The sequence below is a fragment of the Girardinichthys multiradiatus genome, chromosome Y, assembly GCF_021462225.1.
Source record: "Girardinichthys multiradiatus isolate DD_20200921_A chromosome Y, DD_fGirMul_XY1, whole genome shotgun sequence".
In the NCBI taxonomy this organism is placed as follows: domain Eukaryota; kingdom Metazoa; phylum Chordata; class Actinopteri; order Cyprinodontiformes; family Goodeidae; genus Girardinichthys; species Girardinichthys multiradiatus.
The window spans coordinates 16,773,027-16,788,724 of NC_061818.1; the positions used below are offsets into that span (position 1 = coordinate 16,773,027).

A 15,698-nucleotide genomic window follows, 5' to 3' on the forward strand; every position below is an offset into this window, starting at 1 on the left:
GTCACTCTTTAAAATGAGAACATGTGTTTAACTGGGTCTAACCTGTATTAGAAAATTTATAAATGAAGTAATAAAATGTAATATTTATATATCATATGAAGGAAGAATAATCCTGTCAATATGCAACGTGTTCAATTATAATCCCAAACCTTTTATGTGTTCTTAAAAAAATATTTTTGACAATAAAACCATTACAGACAAGCTCCTAGAAATTCTAAGCTCATAGTTTCAATTTATTTTCCTCTCCAAGGTGGTTTAAAAACTGTGCTTAAATACACGCCAACTGTTCCTTCTGAGGAGCTCAACATTACAGCTCATCATGTTAAGCTTTTCTTACTCACATCTGAACTCGAGTTTGTCCATGATCCTTCAGGATGATCTGGCGGCCTGTGGCTCCAACAATGTCAGGGTAAAAAAAATAAAAAAACATCGCCCAACAAAGTCTCTCTCAGAAATTCTTTTGACATTTGAAGACAGGAGTTGATTTACCTGAGAGATTTCTACAGCATATGACCTGCTTATCACCTTTTAATAGAACCATAGGGTCAGATATTATAACACATCTCTTAAAATTTTAGCCACATTGATCCAAGATCCAAATTCTGACTTCTGGGACAAATGGAAGGCAGCATAATAACAAATCCAGCGCTCATAAATGAACACGCACAAAAACACACACTTGCATGTGTGCAGGCAGATGAAGTGGATGTTTTTTGGTTTTGAAAATCTAAACTGGTTTTGAAAATCTGCACAAATAGAAACATCTTCATATTAGCAGCAATGTTAGAACAATAGAGAGCAAAGAAAAAAAAACAGACTGCACTCAGTTAGCTTCTAAAATAAGGACTCCTTGTGGACGACTGGGGTTAAAATGGAAACAGCTTAGAGACTTTATTGTTATATGGAGTTATGAGCATTTTCCTTAACAGCACTGCATTCCCACTAAGTGGACAGAATGTCCAGTAAAATAATACGGTTTCTCTATGCTAATAAAAACCGATTTCAATGAGTGTTTGTAGGGAAGAATTACAGATAAGATTAAATGACTAGCCCGCTTAAAATCTTTCAAGAAACTACTTTCTTTAATCAAATTCATTTCAACCAAGTTACCTATAACCTCATTAATAAAATCTGCTTTGTTTATTTTCAGTGTCAATTTTATAAAACTGCAATTGATTCAGACTTAAATCTACACTAAAAAAAAGGGACAAGGATGGGTCATCGTCCAACTAAACCCATTAATAACATACAGTAGAATCCACATACATATTAAGATAAATTTATATATTAGCTAAATATAATATATACAAATAGAATACATAGTATCTGACAGTAGTTGACAAGATGAAAGGAGATATGATGTGCAGCTCTCTATGGTTCCTGGTGGGTGCGCCATCCTTGAACTCCTACTGTACAATCTCTGCTGGCCATTCTGGATTGGCTGGACTGTGGAATAACGTAGTAAACGCAGGTTACAGGTAGGATAACCTAAGGAACCCAGTGTTATAGGTATCTATATCCAAGTACAAGAACTAGTAAAGCTGTGGGTTTTTCTCCAAAACCACCTGCAACCACTGTACAAATACACATCTTTATCTGAAGGTTTAGGACCAAATATGTTTTAAATCAATGTTAAGAATCTGGCACAGGAATGAAGAAATGTTTAACCTGAGTCCTTTGTCATGCAGACAGGAAGAGGGAAGCCATAAGAAATTAAGAATGTTGTGAACTTGGTCTGCACAAGGGAAGACTGACGGGGATCGAGACAGCTGAGCTCCTAAAAAAATACCAGATAAAAAGGGAGATGATGAGATCCGGTAGATGCTGCAAAGACGGTGAAGGTGTAGCTCCCGTTGTGAATGGCCTCCACTACGTCACATGGTTCTGCTGTACTGTATGCCGGTTTTTGAGGCGATGTTGGACCAGGGGAGCAGAGAGCGCAGCAGCGACTGGGCCTGGCGGTACAACCTCTGAGGGATAGAGCAGGGGCTCAAGCTGGCCAGAGTTGAACCGATGTGCTGGATATAGTCAGTGGAGCAGGTGGTTAAGAAAAATCTAACTATTACAAGGAGCTTTATTTATATACAGTGCCTTTAAAATGTAATCAAACATCTTGAACATTTTTGCCACATTACAAAGAGAAACTTTAATGTATTTTATGGATTTTATGTGATAGATCAATGCTAAGTAGTGCCTAACTATGAAGTAGAAAGAACGTAATGTTTTTTTTTAAACACTTTTTTTATGTTCCTACCAGCTTTGCACATCTAGAGAGTAAAACAAAAGTTACGTATGTAACTATGGTTCTATGAATCCCAGATGATCGCCAGAGATTCTCTGTCACTCAGAATCCTTGCTTCCCTGAGAAGATCCTGTGGGAACAGAGCCTGGGATGACGTAGGCATATATAGCCTCTGTGGTCATTGGGTGAGTCACAGGTGTGTCTCTGTTGGTACAATTACTCGAACTGCGCATGCGCCAAGAGAACATTCAGTGCTTTCAGCACCGCCCTCTGGTGGTCATTAGGGAGGAAATAGAACTTTTACCGTTCTTTACAAAACAAGCTGAAGATCGGTGAAAGTTAATGGAGAGCATCTGTGAACAGTAATTTTCAAGTCCTTCCACACATTCTCAATTGGATATAGGTTTACACACTGACCGTAACATTCTGACAGATTCATTTTCTTTGATCTAAAACATTTTATGGTAGCTCTGGCTCTATGTTGACAGCTGTTGTCCTGGAAGATGAACATCGGCTCCAGTCTAAAAAAACCAGCTCTCTAACTGGTTTCCTTCCAGGACTGCCTGACCCTCAGCTGTGTCCATCTTCTCACCACCTCTGATCAATTACTATCTGTCTGTGAAGATAAGCATCGCCGTAGCATGATGGTGCCACTACAATGTTGGGATGGTGTGTTTGGGGCTATGGGCCATGTAAGTTTCCCCATCACACAGCCATAAAAGCCAGGCTTGTGGAGAACACGAATAATAGTTGTCCTGTTGACAGATTCTAACCACCTGAGCTGTGAAACTCTGCAGCGCCTCCAGAGTAACCTTCTCTGATTAATACTCTCCTTGCCCAGCCTGTCAGTTTAGGTGGATGGCCATGGCTTGGTAGGTTTGCAGTCAGACCATTTCTATTATTTAAAGATGGATTTAAAATGAACTTTTATAGACAGGATTTCTAGCTGCAGCCAATGGCCGGAGGGGGCCTGGTTTAGGGACCAGTGAATGTCGTCTCTCCTTTTTGCAGAAGACGGGTTTCCGCTGGGTCCCTCTAGCCAAGACCTACAGAATGCACTTGGGCGGTTCGCACCCCAGGGCGAAGCGGCATGGATGAGGATCAGCTCCTCCAGGGCCAACCTGAAAAAGGGTGGCTTGCTCTCTCCAGGTTGGAGAAGATCTCCTGCCTCAAGTGGAGGAGTTCTCACGGTCTTGATCACGGGTGAGGGGAGAAAGAAGTGGGAGATTAACATATGGATCGGTGTGGCTGGCGCAGTACTGAGGAAGCTGTGCTGGTACTTTGTGGTGAAGAGAGAACTGAGCAAAAAGGCGAAGATCTTGATTTACCAGTGGGTCTATGTTCCTATCCTCACCTATGAGCATGAACTTTCATGAATTAAAAGCAAGAGATCCCGGATACAAGCAGCTGAAATGAGGTTCCTCCGCAGGGTGGCCTGGCACTCCCTTAGAGATGGGGTGAGGAGCTCAGCCATCGGGGAGGAGCTCAGTGGGAAGTCAATTGAAGTGGCTCGGGCATCTGTATCGGACACCTCCTCAACGCCTCCCTCAGGAGGTGTTCCTGGAACGTCCCACTGGGACAAGGTCCAAGGCACGCTGGAGGACTATGTCTCTTGAGTAGCCTGGAAATGCTTAAGGTTTCCCCCAGAGGAGCAGGAGGAGATATCCGGGGAAGTCTGGGACTGCTTCCCCCGTGACCCGGTCCTGGATGACGAGTAAAATTATGTATTTTTTCCTTCCACTTCACAATTGACAGAAGTTTTTTTTGTGTGACCTAAAATCCAAATAAAATACATTTAATTTGTGATTTTAATGTGACTGAATGTAAAAAGAAAAAAGTACAAGGGGTATGAATACTTTTGCATGGTACTGTAACCAATGAGATTAGCCAACTCATGTTATAACCAAAATGTTATAAAATGCACTATGCCTCTTTTTTTTTGCTATAACAAAAGGATATAATATTGTCCAGGGTGGATGGCCCCCATTAATGTAGAGCACATAGGTGAATCCGTCTTTTAGGACGCCACGTATGGAGTAGTAGTAGGGAAGGTAGTGGTGCTGCCTGAAGTCCCTGTTCTCATAGAAGTGGATGGCAGTGTTGTTGGTGGTGAGGACGTGCAGGTAGATGGCCTTGCAGTGGTCCTGAGCGGTCGTTGAGATGTGCTCCTTCAGACTGTCCAGCAGCAAGGAGCCTGGATGGTTAGAAGGGGACAAGGAAGCCACAGAGTTCCATCAATGAAATGACCGCCCTATAGGAAGTGTGCTGGGTGATCAGAATTTCTCAGGAAATGTTTAATCTGAACTTAAGAATGAAAAAAACACAATGAAAATCATCCCAATATGATTCACTGTAGGTTTATAAACACATACAAAAAAAGTGGGTTACAATTTTCATTGTGAAGGCAAATAAATAAGAGATATTTTAAGCATATTATATTAAATAGTCAGCAGCTACAGTCACGTTGCCATGGATGAGTTCAACTTCACAACAAACACCCAACAACCATGGACCCATACCTGCACTTTTACCTGGGGTTTGGCATTCTGACCATATTAGATCGAGAAGGAGAAGAACATGAGGCCAAAGCAGAGATATCATCTATAAGCCACATTCTGTCCATTGTGGTTCTATGCTCCTGACTTCTTTGTTGTATTTACCTCCTTTTATGTAGCAATAGTTCACTTTACTCGTGGGGCTTCGTCACAGTTCACGTCACATTAAATAATGTTTGAGTCAAAGCCTGTAGATACTTAACCAGAACTGAGAAACCTGGTCTTTAACTTGAGGTGGCACGAACATGAACAACATTCTTTTTGGCCAGGATGTTTTATTTTTCATTGGAACTCAAGAGCAAAACTGGAAAGTCCTTATAGGTCCCTCCGACTGCAGCATTTGTCAGAGTAGTAACGATGCCCACTTCCAATGTCTGATTAATCATACAATATGTGTCAGACACCACACAAGAAAAAAGTTCTGCCCCAAATATATATAAGAACATTCAAAACAGGACTGCAAGAACAGAAGACTTGGGACTCTGGGGACTTGATAAATCGCTATACAAGAGCAGATAATTTACTATTTGCTAACATTACATTCAGGCTTAAATATTGTAGCTGTTTATGATAAACTACAAACTCTTCAAACATATACTCTCAAAACAAAAGAACACTGCGAATCTCTGAAAAGAATTAAAATATCAAGGGAGGCAAACCTTGTAATAAATTATTTGACAGACATGTTTGTCTTTTTTATGGTTAATATTTATTGGCCAATTTCTAACCTGCAATCGTTGCAAGTTATGTCGAGCAACACAACTAAAAAGCTATGTGTGATCCTATGGTGCAGATGCAGCACCGACCAGCTGCCCCATGTGTACACCGATGGCGGATGGTGTGGGCTACTCTGGACATAGCTCTGCCCTCCTGCACAATGGCAGTTATACATCATTCTGATTAAAGGCGACGAAGCAGGATGTTTGCCTCACTGGGTCCGTCCAAACCCCAAACATAGAGCATCTGCTTGCAGAACAACTTCAAACTCAGCCTTCTGCATGCGTAATTACATACTCAGAAGCGCCCAGGCTGAGATGAGAAACCTGCTGCTGTGAATAACAAGAAAGGTTAACACACGCAATTTCCTCATTTAAATTGGGCGGTCTGCACCTCTTTTGCACCACTTGTTGCACGTGAAATTGTTTTTGCGCAAGCAATTTAGCGCTCCCTATTTGAGATCTTTGAAGACCAGGGTCTAAGTCTTATGTATTAAACACTGATAGTGCATGACACAAGCCAGTCAAATAATAAGGATAATTCAGCTAATAATGTGACTACTATAAGGAACGCAGAGTGCATTTTAAGCCCAGGATGGTCAGGTCATTTAATGTGGCAAGGAATTCAATTCAATTCAAATTCAAAAATACTTTATTAATCCCAAAGGGAAATTAAATGAAGAATTCATTCATGAATGAAATTCATGAAGAATGAAGAAGTGGATGTTTTAAGATGCCATAAAGCTGTTCAGGTAAAGGCTCTGGATTAAGATTGTTTGTGGACAGTTATTTCTTTTTCACATCACAACAAATGCAGCATGAAGCTCCCTTTAATAACTGCAGGTGAATGCCATGGAAAATGTAGCTACAACATCACAGGTAAGAGTTAATCAGCGCAGCAAGGTTCTGAATTCTGTATCAACCCAAAACCAAACACGGTGTCTTTTACAGAGCAGACAGATATGTCAACATACATGTCAGACTGAAACACCACAGGACTGTAGCCTTATTCTGATAATAAAACAGGGCAGATCCTGTTGCAGCTTTATGTAAAGTAAAAGCAAAGATTTGAACCCTTCCTAAAACTGAGGTAAAACGCCACCTATCACTCTTAAGGCAACTCTGTTTTTAGTAAGCGAAATGATGTATGGGAAGAAACCCGTGCCATCAGAAACTGAATTTGAATTGCTCAGACTGAATCTGTATTTGTGTATTTTGAAATCAAGTGCATTGGTTTGAAAATGAATTTCGCTTAACCGAAACTGAATTTAATGATTTAAAACTGAACCTTTTTGCTTTGAAAACTGCTTTGTTTTGTATTGAAAATTAAGTTTGATTACTTTCACTTTTGGGTCTGTAATTCAATTTCAGTTCCAAAATTCATTTTTTTGTGTCCTACATCCGGGTTCTTGAAGCCAGAGATTCATCAAACACAGATTTACTGATACACGGATGTCATTCACTATCGCTGTGTCCAAATTCAGGACGGCATCCTTTGAAGGACGCATTTGTAGGCCGATAACGTCCTGGATGAGGCGACGAATGCTGTCAAAAGGTGGGAGACTTGTCTTGAAAGCTAATACTGTCCATCTTTCGTTTGGCCATTTTTGTGGAAGGTGTCATTAACTTGCCCGATGTGACTGTAGCGTGGTTGTTAATGACTGTCAACAGAGAATGAGTTTCACATATGTGTAATAGTTGGCATCTATAATAAACAATAACGAGCTGGCGCCCAAATTGGAAAACTTTATAGTATACAGTTTCATTACATAGAAATAGATTATAAATGACATTAGGAGAGCATGCAACTGCAACATTATTTCTGAATATTGTGATGATGATGTTAGTTATAATTAACCCACACCTTCCTCTACCTTTACCATCCTCATGGTGTCCCTCACATATCTTTGAGCTTTAACATATTAGTCATTAAAAGCCTTATCTGCAGTGGACATGAAGGCAAGTTCATTTGATAAAATCCTGTCAAATACTACATCCAAAAATTTGGATTATGAATTTGAACACATTGATATTGCAATGATATTGTCTACTATAGATAATACAAGAGTCTAACCTCAGCTAATATGTGCAATAAAACATCCAGAAACTGCTACTTTCATTTGAAAACATTTGTGGAAGCAGTTTTACCAATGCCATGTTTCCTGAACTCTTTGACCACTCCTAGGCTGAGGATGTAAGCGACCTGCGTGTCCACAGGAAAACTGGAGGCCAGGATGTCTCCATCCTAACAAGAGCAGAAGACAGAAAAGGCCATAAAAATTAAACATTCTCCCTGAGCATAAAACAGATTTTATTGTTCAGCATTTGTGTCTTAGCACGTTCTGAGTTTTCTCCATGATTATTACACGGGTCGTATCTGTGGCTATGCAAACTAGCTACAGGGAAGGCAAATTTTAAAAATGCAAATAGCTCCAAATGGAAATTAGACGGCCTGCATTTTGGAGCAAAGCACTTGCCCTAAGTGAGTGTAACAGATTTCCAAAACAGCAGAAATAATTTGATTCCAGGATATCACAGATGTACATCTGGCAGTAATTTTGTTAGTGTTCTTTGCAAAACGTTGGCGGTATATTCTGACACTTTTTGTTTTTAGGTCTGTACCTGAGTCAGTTTTATTCTCATCATGCAACTCCATTTCAGGCTAAAGACTCTGACTCTCAGTCAGAGGGATTGGGTTGGTCTAATCAACGCACTAAAAACAAGCCTTACTTAAGGGCAGAACCTAGTTGGGCATATTTGGCTCTGTGGACGTACGAGAGACATATCCGCGCAAAGCTCAATTTTCAAGGCTGCATACGTGGTGTCACACAATAAACTGCTCAGCAGGAAAAGGTCTCCACACCGAACTGTTTATATGTGACACTCTGCACTGAGCAGCACGTCGCAATCCACTCAGTGTCACTGCCACTCTGCACACCACTCTGACAGGTTTATTCCACTACTACGTCCCTAGTCTGGTTTAATGGCGTTATAAACCACCTTCTTTTCTTTATGTTTTTCCAAAGCAACATGGTAAATTAGCTCTTCCTCCTTGTCAAATGACGTCATGGCAGTGTGGGAAATGTAAAAAGATATGCCCGACTATGAAACCTCAAACGTCGGCAGACAGTGCGCACGGAGTCCGCGCTGCTCACAGTACACCCGACTATGTTCTGGCCATGGCTGACTTTTCAAACTGGCAGCCAACAGAGTGACACCTGTTCACAAAATTACCACAAAGAACAAGTTCTAACTGTTCATTTCAGCCTCGTGTCCCTCCGTGCAATGCTGCACAACTGACCTCCTTGTGTACTTTGGTCCGGCTTTTGATCTCGGCCACGATCATTCCCACGATGTTTCCTCTGAAGGTGGCAGCGAGGGAGAAGAATTTCTTGTTGGAGGTGATATCTTGATACCATGAGTCTGGGTACCTAGAGTCAAATGTTGGACAGAACGTCAGTTGAGAGAAAGAAAAACTAGAGTTTTGAAGCCTTTTCCCAATTTGGGATTTTATGTAATAGACCAACACAAAACGGTGCTTAATTGTGAAATAGAAGAAACAGAATGTATGGGATACACTGCACCAAAAGGCAGGTAGGGGACACCAGAAACATGGAAGAACATTAGGGTTGTCAAAATGATCGATATTTCGATATATTTAATAATAAAAAAATGTATTATTCAAAGAAGGCCATTTGCATCAAAATTGATTGCGTCAAAACTGACCAAATTTGCCCAAATTGTTGCACTTCTGGCAGCAGTCCATCCCTCTCTGCAGCCTCACCTGATAAAACCAATGACCTGCTGCTGGAAGTTTTAAACTCTGCTAACATGACAAATACAGCCACAAAGCAACACTTATCAGCTGACAAGGCAAACACACAACAGTTGTTTGGAGCTACTAGATGGACTAAGAAAAAAAAAACTAAATGCTGAAGGATACCACATGCTAGCTGCGCTAACCCTACAAGCTAATACCACGACACTGATGTTTGAGAAAAACTTTAAAAAGTTGGTAAAGTTCCCGTGTCCTAAACAGTTAAATATAAACCTCCTGGATTAGTGATGTGTCAGTTGCAAACCAAACGGGTCTCTTTGAAGCGATGGGTCCTGATTGGGTGCCATTTTTCCTACGTTGCTCTTTTTCACCTGTTTTCCCTTTAAACCGCACATAACTGGTCAATATTTGTATTGTTTTCTCTGTCTGCACGGTGGTGGCAGGTGTATACAATGGCCGACTATGAAGCAATGAAACCAACCAGGATACCCCTTCCATTACTTCTCCATTTAGTTGTAAAGGCACTCAATAATAATGCGGCTGATAATGACAGTTATTTTGGAGCCAGACTGAAGATGGCAATTAGGGCAGAAAAAAGCGGAAACCCAGAGCTACCTACCCTGCTGTAGATGATTACTGAAGAAAATATTCAGAAAAATTAGCAGAAAGACAGAAACTGTACAGGGCTGCTGCTGAACACATTTGCATTGACCAGGTCCTTGTTTATACTAATTAAGAAAGTTTAAATATTTTCATATTGTAATTAATCATTTGTTTTGCTCTTAACTTTAAAGATCTCTTGGCCTTCAAAACATGTTGCCACAGTTGCCACCTCCTATTCACTATCTACATGCTCCCCCTAACTCAGATTTGAATAAACAGCAACATAAGTTATCATAACTATGCAGACGACACACAGCTATACGTTATGATGTCACCAGGTGACCATGAACCCATTCAAGCGCTGGGTAAATGCTTAGAAGAAATCAATGCATGGATGTGTCAAAAGTTTCCTCAATCAAAACAAAAGTGAAGCAACAATATTTGGACCAAAGGAAGAGCGTTTAAAAGTTAGCACACAGCTTCGTTTAATACAGCTGGAAACCACCAATCAGGGCTAAAATCTGGGTGTAGTGATGGACTCAGACCTGAACCTTCAGAGGCACATAAAGACAATAACAAGGTCGGCCTTCTATCACCTGAAGAACATCTCCAGGATTAAAGGACTAATGTTTCAGCAGGACCTTGAAAAACTAATTCATCTTTAATGGAATTGATTACTGCAACGGTGTCTTCACAGGTCTGCCTAAAAAGTCGATCAGACAGCTACTATAATCAAGATTAAAAACTTATTTGTTTAGAGTGGCCTTTGACTGTGTTATCTAAACATTATTAGTTAAGTTTTCAGTCCAATTTTCCTTTCGTTTTCTTATCCATCATTCTATTCTCTTTATTTTTTAAATTACCTCTGTTGTTTGATTTTCTGTATCATTGTAATGTTTTTTCTTATGTAAAGCGCCTTGAGGATCTTGTTGCCAAAATCCGCTATATAAATAAACTTGACTTGACTGTATCAGAAATGATATTGAGTATTGAGGGTTTTTGGTATCAGAATCGAGTTTGAAATTTTGGCATCTTGACAACCCAACTGCACGTCATTAAACTCTGCGAACGTCATGTGACATAATGTGATAATGATCAAGGGGTATAAATCCTTTTGCAAGACACTACACTAATGATCACAAGAAAGTCTACAGAATAACATATTCGACAGATAGATATTACTAAATGAATAAAATCACACATATGCAACATCCCTGTTTAACATAACACGAAATGAAGGAAAAAGCTGAGAAAATCGTGTTTATAGATAAGCCTTTAGCCATGTTGTCTTTCTTATCACCAATGCAACACTTCAGAATACTAAGCAAACAACTCCTTACATGCAAGGCAAAAGGTAAAATATCTCTGCATACATTCAGATCAAGGTAAAAATACCAGATTCAATGTTTCTTCGGTGTGATATTAGAGATTTTAGAACTTAAGAAAGCTTACTCAATAGGGAACCAGTCACCACAGAGCAGTTTGACATTCTCTATGTCATCGTGACAAAGGAAGCGGAGCTGGACTTCACTGAGAGCTGTGGGAGGCACCACGTCACTCATTCACACCTGCAGAGATCAACACAAATCAAAGGAAGGTTTAGTCTGTCTGCAAACATACCAGTGGGTTACAGGTTAAACATCCATCAGTTTTAAGTCTAGGTCATTTTGAAATATTAACTTTTTGAATTTGGAAACATGTGGGACAGAGTGAGTATTTTGTAGACCAGGACCAACCCGAAGGAGAAGGACCCTAAAACACACACATCAGTGTTGTGTTTTAAAAGTGCTCTGTGTGAACAGGTGAGTAAAACACTATTCTAGACAAATGTCATGAACTTTTAAGGATATTCCTATGATTGAATGAGTCTGCAACCTAACCAAAAGGAAGCATAATATGTGGATCAAATCTGTAATTACAAAAAGTTTTTTTTTATTTAATATTAAAGATAACAGGAACTTACTTCCATTTTCACCCACCTGTGTAACCAGAAATATTGTCAGCATAGCTCAGAGATCATCCCACAAGTCTACGTCATGCAGTGAGTTTCTTATATTATTTTGCAACTGATCCCATGAATGGAGAGCTTCATAATCGCAGTCATGCTAAAATAGGCAAATCCTTAGTCAAATCTTAAAGCAAATTGAAACAAAAACCAGACATGCGATGGTTCAGCTAAATATTCATACCCCGGGAACTTTTTCACATTTTATTAACAAGGAAAATGATATGTAGTTACTAAAGATTCTTTTGCAAATATAAGTTTGAAAAGTATGACTTACATTTGCAATTAGACTCCTTGAGTTATTACGATGTAGATCTCTCTTTAACTGCAATTACAGCAGCAGGTCTTTTGAGGTACTGTATATATTTACCAGCTTTGCACATCTAGAGACTGAGTTTTGCCTCATTATTCAATAGCTAACGCTCACTCAGTTTTTGTCCTTGCCATATATTCTTTTGTGTATATGGATCTCGTCTTTGACTGGATCATTCTAATGTATTAATATTCTTAGATCTTAACATTTCCATTGTAAATACAGTAGTAGATACAGGTGTTGGACAATGAAACTGAAACACCTGGTTTTAGACCACAATAATTTATTAGTATGGTGTAGGGCCTCCTTTTGCGGCCAATACAGCATCAATTTGTTTTGGGAATGACATATACAAGTCCTGCACAGTGGTCAGAGGGATTTTAAGCCATTCTTCTTGCAGGATAGTGGCCAGGTCACTACGTGATACTGGTGGAGGAAAACGTTTCCTGACTCGCTCCTCCAAAACACCCCAAAGTGGCTCAATAATATTTAGATCTGGTGACTGTGCAGGCCATGGGAGATGTTCAACTTCACTTTCATGGTCATCAAACCAATCTTTCACCAGTCTTGCTGTGTGTATTGGTGCATTGTCATCCTGATACATGGCACCACCACCGACTCATCAGAGAACAATACATGTTTCACATTGTCCACAGCCCAAGATTTGCGCTCCTTGCACCATTGAAACCGACGTTTGGCATTGGCATGAGTGACCAAAGGTTTGGCTATAGCAGCCCGGCCGTGTATATTGACCCTGTGGAGCTCCCGACGGACAGTTCTGGTGGAAACAGGAGAGTTGAGGTGCACATTTAATTCTGCAGTGATTTGGGCAGCCGTGGTTTTATGTTTTTTGGATACAATCCGGGTTAGAACCCGAACATCCCTTTCAGACAGCTTCCTCTTGCGTCCACAGTTAATCCTGTTGGATGTGGTTCGTCCTTCTTGGTGGTATGCTGACATTATCCTGGATACCGTGGCTCTCGATACATCACAAAGACTTGCTGTCTTGGTCACAGATGCGCCAGCAAGACGTGCACCAACAATTTGTCCTCTTTTGAACTCTGGTATGTCACCCATAATGTTGTGTGCATTTCAATATTTTGAGCAAAACTGTGCTCTTACCCTGCAAATTAAACCTTCACACTCTGCTCTTACTGGTGCAATGTGCAATCAATGAAGACTGGCTACCAGGCTGGTCCAATTTAGCCATGAAACCTCCCACACTAAAATGACAGGTGTTTCAGTTTCATTGTCCAACCCCTGTATAGTGTCATTGCCCTGCTGGAAGGTAAATCTCCAGTCCAGTCCGCAAAATATATTTTTGCAGATTATAACAAGTATTTTACCAGAATGGCCATGTATCTAGCTCCATCCATTTACTCATCAGCTGTGACAAATGTCCTTGTTCCTGCTGAAGAAAGGTATCCCAACAGCATGAGGCTACATGGATGATGTGTTCAGGCCATGTGCAGAGTTAGTTTTGTGTCTCATTTTGTGTTTCTCCTGTTGATCAAAATGCTAAATGTTGGTCTCATCTGGCCTGAGCACCTTTTGTTTGTTTGTTGTGTCGCCTTCATTGCTTGTGGTTAAATGCAAACAATGGCTTTATTTATACCAGTCTTCCACAAAGACCACAACTTTCTTGCCATTTTAGGATGATGCATTGCCCAGTTGTCTGTAAGATGTTAAAATCTGGGGATATTGTTTTATAACCTAACCTTGCTTTAACCCTGACCTGTCTGCTGTGCTCCTTGGTCATCATGATGCTGTTTGTTTAATAATACTCTTATAAACCTCTAAGGCCTTCACAGAACAAGCTGGATTTATAAAAGAGATTAAATCATACAGCTTATAAACTGATACTGACTACTCACTATTTTACTAATATAAACAATGTAAAAATGCTAGAATGTATGTTTGTCTCTAGCATACATTTAGATTTGTATTGTAAAAAAGAAATGAAAACCAAGCATCCATTTCCTTTTATTTCTCAAAATTTGAAAAAGTCCAAGTGGTATGAATACTTCTACAAAGCCCTGGATCTCCTGATGGCTGTTTAAAGAGTATATATATATATATATACACACAAAGTAGCAGCGGATAGACGGAGTGGGAAACAACGTTTCCTTTTCTCTTCTGAACCACAAATATAACTTACAGATTTAAAGTGCTACACTTTGTGGACAGACCGGGTCAAACAATCATCAACCTCCAACTAAAGTCAAGCAATGGTGTGTTTGTTAATAACCCTCAGACTGTACCCTTGATGGATTTATATGAAGAGAGAGGCTCATACTGAGCCATGGACAGGTGGTACATGAAAGGCTGAAGAGTTTTAATGTGGCAGGAAAATAAATCATTAGATAAAATTACAAAATGCATATAAGCTAAAAGACAATGTGACGACTCGTTACTAGTGAAGCCAAAATCTCTGCCTGGTACCACACAGGCTAACCCCAAGCTAACGCTCCGTTGCTAAGCTAACTTACCTCGTTTCAACAGTCGGACCGGAGGAAAGTGGATCAGCACTGAATTCTTGTGCTAATAGTCGGTTCTGTCTCTACTCCGGACAAACCATGATAACTCCACGGCTGGTTCCGATTCTCAAAGCCGCCTCATTACTGAGCTACTCCAACGCAGGCTGCTACACCAGTCCCTGACTCGGATAACAACTGGATGTTTTCTTCCTGTTTCTAACCTGACAGTAAATGTTTCTTCTTCTACTGCTCATTTAGAATGGGTCACTAAGCTGTTGGCGCTTCACTGCCACACATGGCCTGAAGTGTAGTCCTGTGCATTTTACTGTACTTTTTAATAAATACAGTGCTTGCTACATTGTTCATTCCCCTTGAACCTCTTTCACAATTAGTAACGTTGCCATATCTCTTTGTTTCCTCAACATAAAGATAGTCCTGGACCAGTGCTTCTGTCTCCTTTCTGTCCTCTCATCCACCAGTCCATGATTGCAGGTGGCCCCTCATCTTGAGCCTGGCTCTGGTTCTGCAGGAGGTGTCTTTAGCAACCCGCAGATTAATCTCTGAATGAAATTCTATGATTATATGGCTTATTTGAAAATAATGCATCATTACACATGGTGTCCTTGTGCTTTATATTCCTCATGTGCCTACAACTGTCAGCTTTCACCATAGAAAGACCAAATCAACAAAGTACAACTATTTTATAGGTTCTCCATGTGCTTTTGGCATGAAATGAGGTGGGTGAGTGGGCAGTAGCCATTAGGCACCTATCACAATTTATTTAGAAAATGTCTAGTTGGTACCATCCTACCAAGACCACAGATAATGACAACCTGGGCAAAGAGAGCGTTAATAAGAGAAGAAACCAAGAGGTCCATTTTAACTCCCAAGGAACTTTAGAGAACCACAGCTCAGATGGGGAAGTCTGTCAACAGGACAACTATTATTTGTGCACTCCACAAACCTGATCTTTAATGAAATGTGGAAAGGAGAAAGCCATTGATGAGGG

General features: G+C 40.2%; 1 protein-coding gene across 2 annotated transcripts; it reads right to left on the reverse strand.

The window, feature by feature from the left end:
• Positions 1-866: 866 nt before the first annotated feature.
• Positions 867-14,924, reverse strand: LOC124863732 (N-alpha-acetyltransferase 60). 2 transcript variants are annotated; one of them, XM_047358190.1, is made up of 8 exons: positions 14,702-14,924; positions 11,347-11,462; positions 8,815-8,944; positions 7,662-7,758; positions 4,202-4,436; positions 1,879-2,031; positions 1,669-1,777; positions 867-1,446 (listed from the first exon to the last, which is right to left on the reverse strand). In XM_047358190.1, exons 2-7 carry the CDS (start codon positions 11,454-11,456, stop codon positions 1,714-1,716), a joined length of 789 nt encoding a protein of 262 aa, XP_047214146.1. In that variant the 5' UTR covers positions 11,457-11,462; positions 14,702-14,924; the 3' UTR covers positions 867-1,446; positions 1,669-1,713. The 2 variants fall into 2 exon arrangements, with proteins under 2 accessions (XP_047214146.1, XP_047214147.1); XM_047358191.1 differs by having other exon boundaries at positions 867-2,031.
• Positions 14,925-15,698: the final 774 nt, after the last annotated feature.

Excerpts from the sequence above, each read along its gene's own strand:
- LOC124863732 (XM_047358190.1), bottom strand. The coding sequence starts at position 11,456 with ATGAGTGACGTGGTGCCTCCCACAGCTCTCAGTGAAGTCCAGCTCCGC. Across the intron at positions 4,437-7,661 it reads GTTCAGGAAACATGGCATTG|GCTCCTTGCTGCTGGACAGT; the intron begins GTAAAACTGCTT and ends CTAACCATCCAG. Across the intron at positions 1,778-1,878 it reads ATACAGTACAGCAGAACCAT|GAGCTCAGCTGTCTCGATCC; the intron begins GTGACGTAGTGG and ends GTATTTTTTTAG.